The sequence below is a fragment of the Coffea eugenioides genome, chromosome 9 (genome assembly GCF_003713205.1).
Source record: "Coffea eugenioides isolate CCC68of chromosome 9, Ceug_1.0, whole genome shotgun sequence".
Classification (NCBI taxonomy): Eukaryota; Viridiplantae; Streptophyta; class Magnoliopsida; order Gentianales; family Rubiaceae; genus Coffea; species Coffea eugenioides.
Genome location: NC_040043.1, coordinates 37,903,644 through 37,921,691, shown reverse-complemented (window position 1 = coordinate 37,921,691; position 18,048 = coordinate 37,903,644). Strand labels below are relative to the sequence as shown.

Sequence of the window (18,048 nt, the reverse complement as noted above, 5' to 3'; positions counted from 1 at the left end):
TCAAGATTGTGAGACGTCTTGCTTTCTCGATCAAATGGCCTTCTGATGGTCTGACTATTTCCAACTTTTCCCAATAGTGGAAGACCTTTGACCACTTCAAATGCTAAAACTGGTACGGGAAGCATGCATGTTCTCACGGAAAATCAGCTCTCAAAATCCTATCCTCTATCACTCTATTCCGTATTATGTAGCCTATAAATAGAACCATTTGTCAGGTTCATTGGCACGCTGATCAACGAAGACTACACTTCGTGAACTCTCTATTCCTTCTACTCTATTTGCTTTCCTTATTTTTTTTTATTTTACCTGCTGGTTTTGGAACAAATTTTGCTGGTTCTACATCCCTCTAACAAAGTAGAGGAAGACTTGTTTAATCCTGGAGAAATATTTCAATACTCTGAAATAGTTTCTTAGGACAGTGCTTTCAAGTACGACTCAAGTGTTCAAGTGTTAGCATTGTTCAGGTAGCTTTTATATCCAACAGATTGTACCAGACGCACGTAATAAAGAGGCAATGCGTACTCTTAAGCAGGAAAACTAATTTACGCTTTACTCGTCCTCAAATTAGGAAATGACAATTAACAAAGAGATGATGGTCATAATGAACATAGAATCGGCAGATATTAGGGAGATTAACGCCCATGGTGTGAAGATGCAGCAGATTCAGGTGTGTCTCTATTACGGGAAGGGGATATTCCATGGAAAGGCTGCTGGTGTGATGATGCAACTAGCCCAGATTGCCTTTCTGTGTTCAGTTGAGCCATAGATTGTGGTGATGAGTGTCGAAGCAGCGTAGAATCAGCACCCTGTGGTGCAGTCTGCTGGCCCTGCATTTCAGAAAATTAGTCTTTGATTGCACACAACTAATGGCAATGATACAACTATGAACTAGAAATCCGTACAAGGAGCAGATTTGCATTGGCACCAATGAACACATAAAGAAGACACATACAAGGACTGCTAGGTAATTGAGTTGTTGTGTGATAAGGGCTTGCACATCAGATTCTAAACCACCATGTCAGGTACCTCAGAAGTCAAATCATTCCTTAGTATGTAGACATAATATATAAATATAGCCCAAGGACTTCCAGGTAATTGAATTGTGCAACCAGTGCTTCCCTTGCACTTCAACTATGAAAACCATGATCATGAAGTACCTTCAGAAGTTTAAATGAACTCTTTGCTGCATTCTGTAATATAAATATACAAACGTGTTTGTGTACACATATTTGGTAGAGATATATCTGTCTCTTTGAGTCTAAGAAAGAGCCGAATCTAATTAGCCAAGATGATTATAAAGAAATTAATGCAGCTTATAAAGTAAAAGGGTAAGGTTGTGGTTGCAGCAACAAAAGTCAGGGAAAAAAAAAACATAAAGGGACATTAAAACCATCACAAGGGGGATGATGTTTAAGAAACAGGAAATTAATGGAAACACTATGAAATGATTGATCCATGGACTCACTGAAGCTTAATCTCCTAATCTCATAGTTCACTTAGTTTCCCAGTGAAGACAGACAAATTTCTGATTATATTGCCTAGCTACTTTGGGGAAAGGCCAGGTATAGGAAGTATTCGTCAAATAACAATAGAGACCTGGGTTAAGGAAAGAAAAAGGATCTGCATCATAAAAGTGGAAGAATGGACAAAAGCAAAGGAAGAGCTACCATATTCCAAATTGGTTTAAGCTACCATATTCCAAACTGGATGAATATCCAGAGAAAATCTTGTTCAGAACATCCATGGACAGCCTCCAATACAAGGCATCATTACAAGAGTGAATTCTGACAGCAAATCAACGCCAAAACTAAGTCTAGGTGTCAGCACTGATGGCATCCATAATATTTCAATGATTGCAATTACCACCATCCTGGCTAAATGTCACCCGACGAATATGCAACGAATTGACATATGTCACCTCATATTGGAAATATGCAAGAGTGAATCTAATTTATAAAACCATCCATACCAGTTAAGCTTTGCTCATTCACCTAAAATGTTATCTCTTTTCAAACTATATTCACTCCTTTTGCTCTACTTTTTCCAGTAAACGTGTAGATGAGAATGTGCAAGGTAACAGGGTTGCACCACAAGCCAATAAATTGATGCTAATACACTAAAATAAACAGATGCTATTGGACTCAGTTCTTATAGCATTATAAAAGAAGTCATGGATATTAATTTTTAAACCAGTCAACAAGCTCTATTTGTTATTCAATAACAGTTACTCTCATACAGAACTTTCAACTGGAAATAATTACTCCCACTTTGACATGACCAATGAGAGCAACTACCAAGATGTGTTACCTTTGCTTTGCTTCCATGAAAAAGAAAAAAGTTTGATCTCATTTATAATTGTTGAAAAGAAGATTTGATAATCAGATGAAAAGAACTCACCCATAGATGTTGACTGATGCCTTGTGATAGATCCTGATTTGAAGCTCTCTTTTGATGATGCTCCTGCTGTTCATCTTGTTGCTGATGTTGTGGGGGCTGCTGCAGAAGCATTTGATTATAATGATACGGATGCTGTTGATGCTGCTGCAACATTTGTCCATAGCCTTGTTGATACAATTGGTACTGCTGGAATAATGTCTGATGTACTTGTGCTGCATGTCCTTGATATCCCTGTTGATGCATATCATAGGCAAGCTTTTGTGACTGATGATATAGCTGCAGCTGTTGCTCAGGTACTGGTGCAAATTGCTGCTGCAGTTGCTGAGCATGCTGTAGTTGTAACTGTTCTGCTGACTGATGGTAATGCGGCTGTACCTGTTGATGTATCTGCTGCAAGTGGGGCATCTGTTGCTGAATTTGCAGTCCTTGATATGGTAATGAAAGCAGCTGCTGATGTTGCTGATGATATTGCTGTTGTTGCCAGGAAGACGCTTGCTGCTGATGTTGTTGCTGTTGTTGTGGCAGAAGCTGCTGGTGGTGCAAATATGATTGTTGGTGTTGATGATGCAGTGGCAGCATTTGAACTAGCTGCTGTTGGTATTGCTGTTGCAGAAGATGTTGCTGATACGGCAATGTCTGACTTAATGTTTGACCATGATCTGTTGCGATATGTGATGGATTTGTGGATGAGGAGCTCATGTCTGGCATACTATTGACCAGCCAGACATGTTTACTTGCTAGATTCTCCTGTGGAGCATTTTCCTTGCAATAAACTTCAGCGTGGTCCCCTTGTTTCCAAACTAGGGAATGCTGAGGATATGGATGAGTAGTGGGCATCTTAGAGCCCAGTGCAACAGTTGGACTCTGTTGAAGTGTCAAAGGCTGCTGATGTAGATGCTGCAGATCCTTGGACTGCAAGTGCATCTCTGAAGATTTTCCTTCAGAAACTGTACCCTTGAGCATTTGATGGCATTCTCCACCGGCACTGGGGGACAGCATTGAACTTGGATGCATTTTCGTTGGTGTACTCACTTGTTGAGTTGCTGAGGATAACAAGCCAGCCGATCTAGTTTCATCTGGGGATTCTTGAACTTCAACAGAATCAGCAGCTGCAGTTCTGTTTGGAGGACTATTTGCATTCAAACAATCTGTAGACTTGGAAATATCTGAAGCAGCATCATGTTCATCAGAAGCCATAGCAATTAATTTCTGAGAGGCCTTTTCCTGAGAATTTAAGGAAAGATTACCAAAAGAAACTGGATTAGGATGCTGTTTGTGCTTTTGGTCTTGCATATTCATTGGACAGGAATGCTCTTCTGCAGATTCTAAAATAACAGTTGCACTTGACTGGCAATTAGAGTTAGAAGTCAATGCATTTGGTTCTGAGGTAGCTTTACTTGAAATTTGAACTGATGCAGGAGTCATCTGTGCAGGCACATTTTCTTTATGCTGTTCCGTCAAGTTGTCCATTGATTCCATTACTCTAGGTGTATCATCTGCTGATTGAAGCATTGAGTGATGAGCTACTTCATCCACTTCAAATGCACCAAAGTTTCGCTTGTCTGCCTCCTGGGTAGATAAGTGTTCCCCTCTCTCGCAGTCAACTGTGTTATTGCATTTCTGTGGGGTCTGATCAGCAGAAACCAATTCATCCTTGCTGGCATGATTTGCTGGTAACAAGCTTACCTGCTCTTCGACTGGTTGGTTACTATGCTGGTCTTCATCTAGCAAATTAGGAAAGGCACAAGAACCGCTCTCTCTTATGACCAACATTTGATCAGACAGGCATTTTCCTAAGTCGAGCTCCTTATCCATTAGATTGTTCCTGACCAACTGTGGAAACAATTGAATGTGACGATTCCATGCCTTACTAATATCGTGCACTGTTCCACAAAGGTCCACAAACTGCATAAATATCAAATTAGTCAATTATCAGAAAAATGTTTTGGTTAAGCAATATCGTGCTCTTCAACACAATGTGTAGTAAAGTCAACCAAATGAACCCAAAAAGAAAAAAACAAAAAAGTTTCAATTACCCCAGTGGGCATCCTTGCTAAGCTTAGATGTCAATTTGAAGGGATGCCAAAAATAAAAGCCCAAAAACAAAGAAGAGAGATAGCAGGAAATAACAAATTTCATAAGCAGATAGAATGTAAAATAAAAACAAGCATTTTATGAAACACAGTATTCTGATAGGCATGACGGCGTGCTTTTTTGTTCTCTTAATTATGTGAACAGGGCCAGCAATCGAAATCCAAAGCTGACAATAGTTGCACTAGGTGGAAATTAATGAATTTAAAGAAGTCTAATTCAGAGAGATACCAAACAGATGTAAAATTCATTTGAAAACGCTTCTATTCTGGCTTTTGTAGCAGAAACCTGAACATTTTTAATTTATATTCTCCTTCGGGGGAAATATAATAGGAAAATGGGTTCGAATCAAAGCATGGTTGTATTGTAATCAAGTTTTCTAATATATGCTTTTTCCAGTGAACTATTAAATCAGACTCCTTCAATCAGCCAGTAAAACAAACTAAAGTTACCATAATTTGTACCTAAATCAACATAAGATCAGCTCCAAAATCCACATAATCAGGCCTAAACTTGACATAGAAACCCACAGAACCAACACAATCCACCTAAAGTTTCTATTATTATATTACATGCAGAAAATCTGGTCAGATGGGCCATTTGAGCCTTAATTTCATCATTCAAGCAAAATACCCAGAAAGGCGAGGAATGACCATGGGGGCTGTGCAGTCAGGGAAACAGATAAGTACAACAGGTGTGTACGATGGGAATAAGAGAAGCTAGGGACAAAAAGAGGGACTGGAGAGGGACAGCAAAGTCTTTGTAGTGGTTTCCATGCTACAGGAAACCCATTTGATTTCATTTCTTGGATGAAACTGGGATGAGAATCCACAGGGAGTGGCACTGCAAGGAATGAGATCTGAATGTCAATGAACTGTCATTTAAAAATGCAGAAGGCTGGACAGTTCCTTGTGAAATAACAGGTTTTTCCAAACATGATATTAAAAAAAAAATTGCAACAGGCAAAAAGGTATATGACATTTCTAATACCTGTAGTTGTGATTTTCTTATTGGCCACTCTTATTTCTTTAGAACAGGAATCTACATTATAGTACTAGATTGATCTGGCTAAAGCAAAATGCAGAAGGATAAAGCCCAACTTACCCTGTATTTTTATATGCGATTATACAAATATGCAAATGTGTCACACAAAGATCACTTCAAACATTGCAGTCCAGTGTTAAAAAATCATTAAACAACCCAATGGTCATCATACATTCAACTACATGTAGTGTACTTGTCTGCAGATGAGATGTATTCATAGTGAGAGTTTTTATTTACTTATTTTAGCGAAATTTATTATCATCTTAGCACACATGACAGTTTCTCTGTCAATCTTGCATTATACTGATTTGCTGGTTCAGAAATTAAGAATGTCCATAGAAACAAGTGCCAATTTTCAAGGGTAATTAATTACAAACCACCATAAGCACATGCTTGCTTGGTACACAAATCAAGCAGTAAATCTGGTATATCCAGCAGCATTAATCACTACATTCAGATATGCATCCTGACAACACATGCATAACAGAACTTCGCAAGCAACTATGTTGATAGTCTTGTAGTTTCCAAAAATGATATTTACAGATTTCTTTATAAGCAAGAATTAGGTTAACAGGCATAATTCACTGGTTAGAACTCAAGTAATATTTGTTAGAAGATACCCCCACTACCCAACCAACTGATCCTTTCTGTGATGAAAAAAGGCCAGAGAATCTCTGTCAATGGAAAACTGCAAGAAATGCGCAATAAACTCGTGAAATGGTAGAACAGATAGAATTTTACAGAATTTAATAGAATTCTCAAACCTCCATAAACAAAGATGATACGTGTTCTCGATCTTTAAGGGCCAGACCAGAGGTTCCCTCAGAGCTGGGAGAAATTGCATGACCTATAATTGAGTCTATTAGATCTACTTGTTTGGCTCCTTCATGCATCATTGCAAATTTAATCAATTCCTGCAGAAGTGAACTTAACACTTTTCATTATATCCTCTCTTTAACAAGGGAAGAAATTGAAAAAAGTTATAAAAAACTGATTATAGTTACTCAAACACACTCAAGATCTGCACATCAGCACAGCATCAAGACATGCAGCAAATATCCTTTGTCCACAATCCAAAGAACACGAAAGCAGCTATTGTACAAGTTACAGCAAATGAGAAGCAATTCGATTTTCATTTCCTATGAAATGCAGAGTGTTCAACGAGAGCCAGCCTAAGCAAATAATTAATGGAAGTATCAAATATTCTTTTGACCATGAGTGCAGAGTTTTAGTCAACCAGAGGCAGCATAATTGATAATTTGGGGGGGGGGGGGCGGTGGGATGGTGTGGGGGGCTGGGATTAATACCTCCAAAAGTTTACTGCAATGAGGAATCCGTTGAATTCCATCTATTAAAGCATCTCTAGCAGCTTCTGCACTTCCTGTGATCTACCAATTATTGAATAGTAGAATTAGTACAACAAATATTATGCAATTGCAGACCACAAATCATGCAATAGAATCCAGCATATTTGGAAATCCAGAATATGAAGAATATATGTACACGAAACAATATACATGACACGACAGGGGACTGGAATTGAGTCAAATCAATCTCAAATGAGAATCTCTTACATGGCTGTTTAAATTTTTTCCTTTCTAACTCCAAACCAGCATTTAATTAGTAAATACAAAGATGGTTGCAAAGTAATATATCCTGAAGTATTTTTCCTTTTTGTTTACTCAGATGGCTAAATACCCAAGCTTGTCAAACCAGCAACAGGTTTGAAAGCATATACAAGCCAGACATACGTATTATAGATGAGATTTCATTCCTTAGGTGTTGTAGCATTTGGCATTGCAAAAGGGAAATGCGTTCTCGATGATCATATAATGCTTGCCCAACTTCTAAGTTTAAAAGCTTTGATAAAGAATTATTCAATTGACAGCCAAAGCATTTTTTAGTATGAATGAGATAAAAGGAAGGCTATCGTCGGTTGCTCTGGAAAGTAGACAGAGTCGTAAGTTCATCTAGTCCTGATTGAACTTAATCTCTATAAATTTTGACTAAGTTCATCTAGTCCTAAGGAATTCTGTTACATGCTATTAGTCTCTTAATAAATTTTGACTAGCTTTATCGTATACTATGTTCAGATCATCAATAAGGTCAATCAACTTTTAATCATAATCCTGGTAGGGCTACCAGTCTCTAACCCTTTACATCTGCTTTAAGAATGCAAAGAAATTGATCCGAATAGTCATCAGCATGTCGTTCAAAATTTGACAATCTTATACCATTACATATTTCAGTGACCCCAGATTCATCTTTATTAGAGAAGGTTCAGGACACAAAGGATAATTTGCATAAAGTTGAGCCACTAAAAGGCTATATTGTGTGCCATTTAAAAGAATTACATCTAAAACAAGCTCACATTAGAGATATTAATTTCTGTATCTAAAGTAGTTTGATTAGTTAGTCCTGCAACAGAAAGTGCTTTGGCAACATACAACTATCAGTCATTATTTCTACACTATTAACTCATATGCTATTTTTTGTCTAAGAAATAATCAACAAATATTCCATTTTTGATTAAGGTATAATTTAAAAATTAGAGTCAGGGAGGACAACAAACTCTGCAAACATATTCAGCATAAAAAGAAGTAAACTAAGATAATAACATCTTGTCCATTCTAGACACTGCTAGTTGATATTGACTTGATGCCCGGGTTCTTTCGTATTGTACAAAGACTGAAGCCTTTGTTCATCCACTCCCATGTTCATAGTTCCACTGCTACTTGGTTCTTTCTTTCCAGGCTTAGAGGGTTCTCAGGCTTCATTCAGCCTAACTACTGAGATTTATAAGCTTCAGTATAGTAACCAACCAGGCTTCATGAGCGGTTTCAGTTTTCAAAGGCCATCGTCAATTTCAACCTACATGTCAGTGGGGATGTCAAAGTTCAATGGTAACCCGGGGTTAAAGAACAGGTGGAATCCTAGATTCTAGACCATAGTTAAAATCCACCTTGCCTAAATTTGGTTCAAAAGTAAAGTAATGTACTTGTCATCTCCGATACACCAGCGCAAAAATGGGCCGGATGATTGTCAGAGGGCAGCAGATTTCAGACCAAGCCGCCTATTCTACTAAAATAATAAATTACCTACCTCATCCATAAGCTCAAGCAGGAGAGAGCAACCTATGAACTCATATAACTAAGTGATTACTAGCTGTCCCACTTTAAAAAAAAAAAAAAAAAAGTGACTACCAGATGAATGGTGTCCACTAAAAGGGGTGGGACCTATGAATCTTTGCTAACATAGTTAAGCTGCTTTCTCCTGTCAACAAACACTGAATTTCAGATGGGGAATCAGGAACTTTAACCCCGAGCCTCCCTTTCCTTGCGTAATTTCCAAACAAGGTTTCTATTTTTTATTGTCCATTTGGTCAACAATGACGCTATCCTATCATTTGACAAAAATAGTAAATGCTTTCTTCATTGGGTTCTAGTTTCTTGAGGAGACAAGATCCTGCAATGTTTGGACACAAAAGTCCACCAACATAGGATTTCATTTTAGGCATTTGCTTTCGGGTAAAAAGTCAGGAACATTGTTTAGAACCCATTTCTATCTAACCAATGAGGTGTCTTTATTGCTTCTGGCTTTCTTGATGGCTTCTAATGTGCTACTCCCTATTAGGTTCTAATTATCATCAACCTACTAGCTACTACAGATTATGTTGTCCATAGTTTTTCAGCTGTATGGATGCTTGCTTACATCACAAAACAAAAACATTCGTGGACATACCGTTTTCTGTCTTAATTGAGTGATACTAAAATATCTAGCTGCTCTCAATTATTTCCTAGAAGAAGCATAATCAAAGGACCCTCTTTGTAGATTTTCTTGCTACTCAAAACATGCATAAATTCCTTGTATCAGGCAACTCTCCAACTGGTTATGAAGACAACTTTATGTAACCTTCAATTGTAATCAGCAGCATATAGAAACAAACAATTGACTCTCGTCTATAGATAGTATAGCACATAAGGTCATGTCTCACAGCAATGAAGCAAGGATAGATCAAATTAAATTGGGTGTACCATGCTTGGCCTCTTAGGATCAAGCTTTTCGACTTATGTGGCATAAAAGCTAAAAAATAATATACTCATAAGCAATATAACCTTTTCCGTGAGTGGCAACTCAATTGAGGTGCAGAACTGAATTTCTTCATGCATGTTATTGAAATAAGAGAAAGAGGTCGATGTTACTTTAAGTAGTAATTTTGCAAGCAGAACACAGCTTAAAAAATGCACAAATGATGGCTTCAAAATTTTGAACCGGCACAAAGAAGAAAATTGGTCATCATTGCAAAGTGCCTTATGTCTCGGCTTTACCTGTACAGAACTGAGAATAACTACTTGAAGTAGATTGAAAGGCAAGAAAATCTGCAAACCTCTGGTGAACTTCATCTACTTCTTGTTCCCTTTTACCCTTTACCCATTCCTTATGTGTATTGCTAAAGTTCAATAATCACTCTTCCAAGGAACTGTAATTCTCATACTAGAATAAAGGCACAGTTCTCTTTTATTATCAACCTGAAAACCGGCACGAAGAGCTTTGACCAATATCAACATTTCTTCATTTAAAATTGCTGTTCCTCTTTAGACACCGCCATTTAAATAAAATCATCCATACCTAAAATGGTAGCGTAGTTGATGCAGGACAGCAAAGCTATCACAATACCTGAAGAAAAGAAAATTTACTTTTGAAATTATTTTAGCTCTAGAATTGATTTAAGACTTAACATTTGTGGCTCATTTGCTGAATGTGGTGAGCGTTTGATTTGCAAGTATATGTGCTAGTTTCGGGGGTAGCCTTGGTTAGTAATGGTTGACTGCCAAATAAATGACACCGAGATGCAGCTACTTGTGGAAGTTTAAGGATCAGGCCTCTATAGGACTTTAATGGCCAGGCCTTGCTTAGAAGTTCAAGAGCTAGGCATTGCTGGAAGTCCAATTGTCAATCCCCAGTGGAAGATCAATAATCAGCATCAATAACATCAGCTTTTGCAGACTACTTTAGCAATCAATCTGTGAAAGAAAGTTGCCAGTTTGTTGTGTCTAAAGAGTCTATAAATATGTATTAGTGATTTTATACGAATGAAAAAAATTTGAGAATGACACCTCTCTCTCTCTCGGTGTGAATCCAAAGTTTCCTTCCCTTTCCCCTTCCTCTTCTTATTGTCTCTTCTCTTCCTAGATTCCTTCTTCCAATCTCTAAACAGATTCCATTTGCTAGATCCTGATTCCACTTACATTTTCCCAAGCACACACCCTATCCTCAAGTACATCCGCTGAAATACCAATCCATGACCAATACAGTTAAACCAAGTAAGATCCTCCAATAATCCTAAGTTTTAATAGTCTTCTGCAAAAGATTCAAAAAACTATTGAAGAAAAGACAAGCAAAATGTTGATCCTAACATAGTCCATCATTATGAGAGCACATGCATAGAGTGGTGGTGTCAACCTGAAGGTATCACATACTATCAATCAATGGTCCGTGTTATGCCTGTTGCCTGCCAATCATGTTGGGTCATTTATGATGGGCTGCAAAAACTATGCTAATAGTAAGCAGGCATCAATACAATTAAGACAAAAAATAAGCGCACAACTAAGCAAGCTACACTGACATTATAAGCTACCTCATGTAAGCATATCTGGCACTAAAGTGGAAGCTATGTTAACTACTAATTAATGCAGGCATTTCAGCACAAGCTAATCCCCAAACAAGTTTTCAGAGAGAAAGCATCTATGAGACATACTTCCAATTTTGTAAACTCACTAATAGGTTTACCAGCTCTATATACAGATTTTGATCGCTATAAAAGATAGCAAAACCTTGAACATATATTAATAGTACTATATTAAATGCATTACCTACTGCTCGTTCTACTCCTCTCAAGCATACCCACCAAAAGCTATACACTCTTTTCTGGCCAAGCATAAAGCTCTACTGACCAAAACACTATTAAGACATAAAGAAAACTAAGTAGCTTCAGATGCAGCAGATTCAGGTACTCCTGGATTTCGTACCATATATTTGAGCCGAGAATAGTGAATGAACAGGCTAGGTAAACTATGCAACTTCTGCTTCTTTTCTGCCATATTAATTGCATTTTTTAATGTATCAGAAGCTGCTTCCAGATTACCCTGCAAATTAGCATGGCAAACTTTACTAAAATCCATACATATTGCACAAAGAAAAGGGCAAGTTAATCCGCACCAGACGCCTTCGCATATTTGCCAGCTCTACAATATGTCTGGGTAAGGAATCAGATAGAACGTCAGAGTTGAGAAATGCAGCAACTGCAGCATTCACATCTCCAATTCGCTCCTTATACCTGGCATTAAAAAGATGGATTTCGGGCACACCCTGAAAAAACTCCAAGAGTTCCAAACAATCTTAAAGTCATGAATTTTGCAAGTCTAGCCAATTCTTGCATGAAATTAATAAATAAAACCTCTGAGAGTGTATCATCTATTAAACCAACAACAGAGAAAAAGGTGTGACATTCTAGGATAGCACTTTACCCTGATCAAGAATACTGACATTTAAAGGTTGGAAAAATAATATGACCATCTCATTCAGAATTTATCATGGAATCAAGACAGCGTAAAAAGGATAACAGATATTTGAAGACAGTATACTCTCAGGCACTACATACTTGTGATTTAACATATAAGCTGATCTAGGCACTATTATCACAGTGGACTTAGTTGCCACAGTTATCTAAACATCTTTGAATCTACATCAATAAAAAGTATCCATAGTACATTCACATTGATAGTGTTTTTACCAAAAAGAAGTCAATCTGCTATGTAGGTATTGTATTATTTTGTGTGCAACATCAGCTGTTATGAGCAGAAGTTGATTTCCATAAGAATGTTATCAACCAGATAGGACAACATCATGAACTTCAGAAATTTAAAAATCTTGATACAAAAATTTTTCTTATTTTAGGTTCAGAATGGAGCAAAATTCACTCAGCGTAAACAGGTTAACTCAGATTAGCCAAACAATCTATCATACTATGAATTAAGAATAAATTTAGGTGCAAACAAGATGGAAGGCTTAGAAAACAGAGCAGAAGACTTAGACTCAGTTCATAGTGCTATGGCATGTCTGAGGAGTAAAGCTAGAGAAAACTAAGGTCAATAATGACTAAAAGTTGACAAAAAACTAGCTAACAAAAGACTTAACTCATCGAACCCAAATCATTGGGCAGATGCAAATCGACTCGATTACACGAACTTAAAGGAAATAATGCTTCTGAAAGGGCAGGAGAATGTTAAACATTGTTTTTGTGTAAACAAGGATTTGTGAGCTAATATTTTAAGTAAACTTTCATTGACAGATGAAAATGAAAACATTATAAAACTCTAAACATTTAGATTAAGGTCCAGTCTCTGGGTACTGCTAAGTACAACAAACAAGATGTCCGTACAACACTATGCTGTCACCAAGAGGGCTTGGCTGATAAACAGCTAAATTTGCTTTTCTCACTGCATGACTTTGGCTAATTAGCTTTCAGGAACTTGAGCATCCAATCCAAATCAAAAGCCTTTAGACTTGTTTAGAGACCGTTTCTTTTTGTTGTAGCCTAGATTATACACTAACTCATTTAGAGTCCCTTTGGAAATCAATTTCAACTCTTCCCCGAAGGTTAAAACCCCCTAGGCAACGAGTCTAGTGTTCTAGTTTGTTCATTAACTTGTTCAGAGGCTCTTCTGTAATTAATTCAAAACTTTATGGTCCTCAACTTGTTATCAAAAAGACATCAATTTTAATCATCTATCTCACCAACTCACAAACATAAAAACATACATGCAACCATACGAACAGATATTATATAAAAGATAGCTACAAATTGAAATTGTATTTCAAAATTGAGCTAAACAGAGCAGAAACTAATTTTAGTAAAAACCAGATATCCTATTGGCAGCATTCATAAATAACATAAAACTGTGTAATGACTCCGGTCAAGCGTTGCGTAAAACTATGCAGAAGTTATCTCAAGTACTGTACCTTCAGAAAGACTTGCGTAGCTCGTTGTAGTGCAGAATTTGCCAGTTCTCGTCCTCCCTTGCTTTCCATGAACTCCACATAACGCATCCAGAACTCTGGATAATTAGTGCAGGTAATCAAGCATCTCTCATACAGTTGCAGAGCCTGTAAAAAAAAAAAAAAAAGATGTATTACAATTAGCAACATAAATCTGGAAACATTCAAAAAAAACATATGAAAAAGGATCCTACCCAATCAAAATCATCTTGCTTCTCGATAAAGTCCAGATAGTGATGCCAATTTTTCAGCTGTGCATCATCAAGTGGTGCGGTATCAAAATATCGTCTCTGAATATTAGTTTCAAAGTTTTTTATTTTTTCATCCAACTCCTTTGCTTTCTGGTAGAATATTTCACCTATAAGTTTATATTTATTTACTGCTTTTCGTAGGAGGGCTTCATTAGAAGCATTCTGCAAGTCCTCAATGACTTGAATAATTTCATCTTCAGACAACTTAGCTGAATGGTTTGGCAGAGATCCAGCGTCTGCATCTGCACTGCAGTTCTCGTGCTTCTTCATCTCCTCATCCAGTCCCACAACAAACTGTTTGAAACTGACAAAATAAAAGGCATAACAGTTAAAGGTCATTGTTGCAGTCAGATATATAACTGAAAATAAAAAGTCAATGGTAGGGAAAGAGAAAGCTTCATGCTGAAGATCTCAAATGTAGATAAAATTGTATAAAACAACATGGTGACATAAGATATAGTCATTGCTAGACTGGAAAGGCATGCTTCTGTAGCCATTATGCAATGCCAAAAGGTTGGGAAAGTCTTTTTGTAATTATAGACCAGAAACTATATGGGATGGGAGACAAGGTCCCAACCTAGGTAAATTTTAACTGTGACAGTATTCAGATGACAAGAAAAAGAATAACATCACAGGTATTTTCGCCGTCATCTTCAGATTAGAGGAGCACTATATGAAGAATTTTTCCAATTCCAGAAGGCCAAGCCCCAAAAATGTTGTAAAACCCTGTTAGTACAGAAAAGAAGAATGTTTTGCCTGATGAAAGGATATGCAAACAGTTAAGAATAAAACCAAGAGCAAATAAAGTTAGAAACATCTAAAAAGGAGGAAGTAGCAAATAAAAAAGGAGGTGTATATCAGATGAGTGAACTCTAGAAAAACCAAGAGACAAGGAAAATCCAGAGCATAGGTATTAAGATATGCAAAAGATGTACATGGTACCTAGATTCTATGATATTGTTAGTGTAAACAAAGATTTGATCAACCAAAATGGATCCTTTCCAAGTTAATTTTAATTATTTGTTCTTTATCTCGTCCAAAAGCTTAAATTCTCATTAAGCAGACAATTCAATTTCATGGGCACAAAACACCAAGTTTAGTTAATTTCGGAATTCAAGATATAAATAATAAAAAAGGTACAATGGGTTGAGTTGGGCTCGGATGTGATTCAGCAGAAAGTATTTTTCAAGAGTAGCACAAAGACATAAATCTATTAACCTGTACAAACAAGTTAAAACGTGCAAATTTTTTTTACAACATTCACACTCTCTTCATACAGACTTCATGCTACTTCTCAATATAAAAGGCCATAGTTATGTTATAATTTTTAAGAACCTTAAGGCGTCACTCATCTTATATTCTTGACATGTTTCTACTTATTAGAACCAACTTTTTAACGAAATTGATGGTGATTTAAAGTCTACTTCACACCACAGCAGTAAAAATGTAAAAATAGAGAAAACACCATGAATGCCAAAACAAACTCAGAATGGTATGATCAGCAAAATTCAACAAGGAACAATCTGATGAAACACGTACTTCTCATAATATCTATCCAAATACTCCGTAGGGAACTTGAGAACTTGGAGGTAAATATTTGCAAGAAAGCCCCAGTGTTGCTGAGTAAATTCGTATTTTATGTACTGATTCCATAAGGCATGACAAAAGTAATCTTTCCGCACAAACAATAGGGCTCTTTTGAACAACCTGTCAGATGAGTAACAAGAACATAAGAATCAAGAACAAGTGCCTAAGGTTCAAAATATGAAGTCCTCAAAATTGAGATGTATCGTGCAGGGTAAGAAGCATGGCAACAGAAGACTTGTCCAAAAGATTCACATATTTTCATACAAGGGAGTGTTAAAAAAATTATTTGGTGACTGAAACCAAGCACATAAATGTATGCACTGGATAATGCAAAAGTAGCTCACCAGTCAGCCAGAACTCCAGACTTATCAGTTGACAGGAAAACAATGCTAAGCTTATTGAGAAATAAAAGCTCAACTCATACACCTATCAGTAGGACATCCTATTCCCATGCATTACCCCAAAAAAAAAAAAAAACTCTTCTGCTATTATTCACAAATTATTGCTAGTCACAGATGACTGAGAAAACTACATAGTTATAAGTGAAATATATGCATGGGATCCCCAATGCTACATCAATTATAAAGGGAGTTGGTAGGAATTAGCTGTAATTAGTCTAAGAATACAGCTATGTAATTAGTCTAAGATAGCTGCTGTAATTAGTCTAAGAACACAGCTATTAGTCTAAGATAGCTGCTGTAATTAGTCTAAGAACACAGCTGTATATAGTCTGTAATTACAGACTATATACAGCTATACATGGCTGACCATTTAACCTAGTTACTTGTATAAATAGATCAATGAAATATATGAAAAAGATACTTTCAGCATAATAAATAACTTGGTATCAGAGCATTGGGGTTTTTCCTTGCTCTCCTCTTCTCTGAAAATTCCAGCCATTCTTTCAATAGCCCACACTGCTGAAATTTCTTCTCTAAAACACTAAATACATCACAATATGTCAACCAAACCTGATGTTGAATCTCCTAACAGCAAGAATCTCTCCACTCTAACCATACAAGATGCTTCTTCTTCCATCCACATTAAATTGGATGGCACTAATTATCGCGTTTGGTCCAAGATATTGGAGATGCATATTGCTGGAAGGAAAAAAATGGGCTATATTAATGGAAAAAAGGCTGCACCAGCAGTAGATGATTCAAGTTATGATGAATGGGAAGCTGAAGATTCTCTTGTCAAATCTTGGCTTATTAGTTCAATGAGTGATAATCTGATATCTCACTTTGTACAATGCGGCACAGCAAAGGAAGTTTGGGATGCTGTAAAAAGAAGTTACCTTGATGTATCAGATTCCTCTGAAGTTTATGAACTAATGAAGAAGACTTTTCATTTACAACAAGATGGTCGGCCTCTAGCAGAATATTACAACGAATTAAACTCAACATTTATGGAGCTCGACTATCGACGGCCCAATGACATGACATGTGCTGCTGATATTGAAAAATATAGAAATCGTATTGCCGAAGATCGAGTTTATATTTTTCTTGCTGGGCTTGATAATAAGTTAGATCAAGTTCGCAGCCGTGCTCTAGGTACTTCTCCTTTACCAAGGTTAGAAGAAGTCTACTCCATGGTTCGTAGAGAACTACAAAGACAAGTTGCCATGGGAGCAGAATCACACTTTGAGGCTTCAGCTCTCACTGTTCAAAAGAGCACTCCTATTGCCATTAATGGAAATTCTACAGCCTCTCAGTCTCGATTTTGCACCTACTGCAATAAGAATACACATACAATTGATGCTTGTTGGAAGAAGCATGGCTATCCAGAATGGTATAAACTTAAGCAAGCTGAGAGAAAAAATAAAAAATTTGTTCATAATACTGTTGTTCAAAATGTTGCTGCCATAGACACAACTCCATCTTCTGTTTCTCATGTGTCTCGGGCATCTTCTCAAGAAGGTATTTTTGGTTTGTCCGTTATTTCTGCTCATCCTAGCACTTGGATTATTGATTCAGGGGCTACTGATCACATGACTAGTAACTCTTCTATCATTGACTCTCTTACATCTCCACCTGTGAAGTCTGTACAGGTTGCTAATGGAAATTTTACGCCAATCATAGGCGCTGGAAATGTGTCTCTTTCACCAAAGTTTTCTATGTCCTCTGTTTTACTTGCACCTAAACTCTCAAATAATCTCCTCTCCATTAGTAAAATAACAAAGCATCTTAACTGTTCTGTCATTTTTCACTCTACTCATTGTGTTTTTCAGGACAATCTTACGAAGATGACGATTGGCATTGGTAAGGAGAGGGATGGTTTATATTATTGGGAAGACAATCGAGGCATAACAATATCTACTCGAGGTTTTCAAACAAAAAGTGGGACATTAGACATAGAAAGAATAATCCTTTGGCATCGTCGACTAGGACATCCATCTTTTTCTTATCTAGAGCATATGTTTCCTAAGTTATTTTCCAATATTTCAACTTCTAGCTTAAGATGTGAACAATGTGTTTATGCAAAAAACCATCGTGTTCCTTTCAAAGTTAGTTTTAATAAAAGTGTCACTCCTTTTTCATGTGTTTATACTGATGTGTGGGGTCCTTTCTCAACTACTTCTACTTCAGGACATCAATATTTTGTATCTTTTATTGATGAC

At 36.9% G+C, this 18,048-nt stretch overlaps 1 protein-coding gene across 3 annotated transcripts in view; it reads right to left on the bottom strand.

Moving 5' to 3' along the window:
* Positions 1-405: 405 nt before the first annotated feature.
* Positions 406-18,048, bottom strand: part of LOC113781958 — a 32,919-nt gene continuing 15,276 nt past the window's right edge. For 2 of the 3 annotated variants that reach the window (XM_027327844.1, XM_027327845.1), the window contains exons 4-12: positions 15,381-15,548; positions 13,785-14,145; positions 13,555-13,698; positions 11,752-11,901; positions 11,562-11,678; positions 6,840-6,920; positions 6,297-6,446; positions 2,398-4,302; positions 406-827 (exon numbers count right to left, since the gene is read on the bottom strand). In XM_027327844.1, the coding sequence (XP_027183645.1) occupies positions 633-827; positions 2,398-4,302; positions 6,297-6,446; positions 6,840-6,920; positions 11,562-11,678; positions 11,752-11,901; positions 13,555-13,698; positions 13,785-14,145; positions 15,381-15,548 (3,271 nt within the window). In that variant the 3' untranslated portion in view covers positions 406-632. The remainder of the gene's footprint in view (positions 828-2,397; positions 4,303-6,296; positions 6,447-6,839; positions 6,921-11,561; positions 11,679-11,751; positions 11,902-13,554; positions 13,699-13,784; positions 14,146-15,380; positions 15,549-18,048) is intronic. The other variant, XM_027327846.1, reaches the window with a different exon arrangement.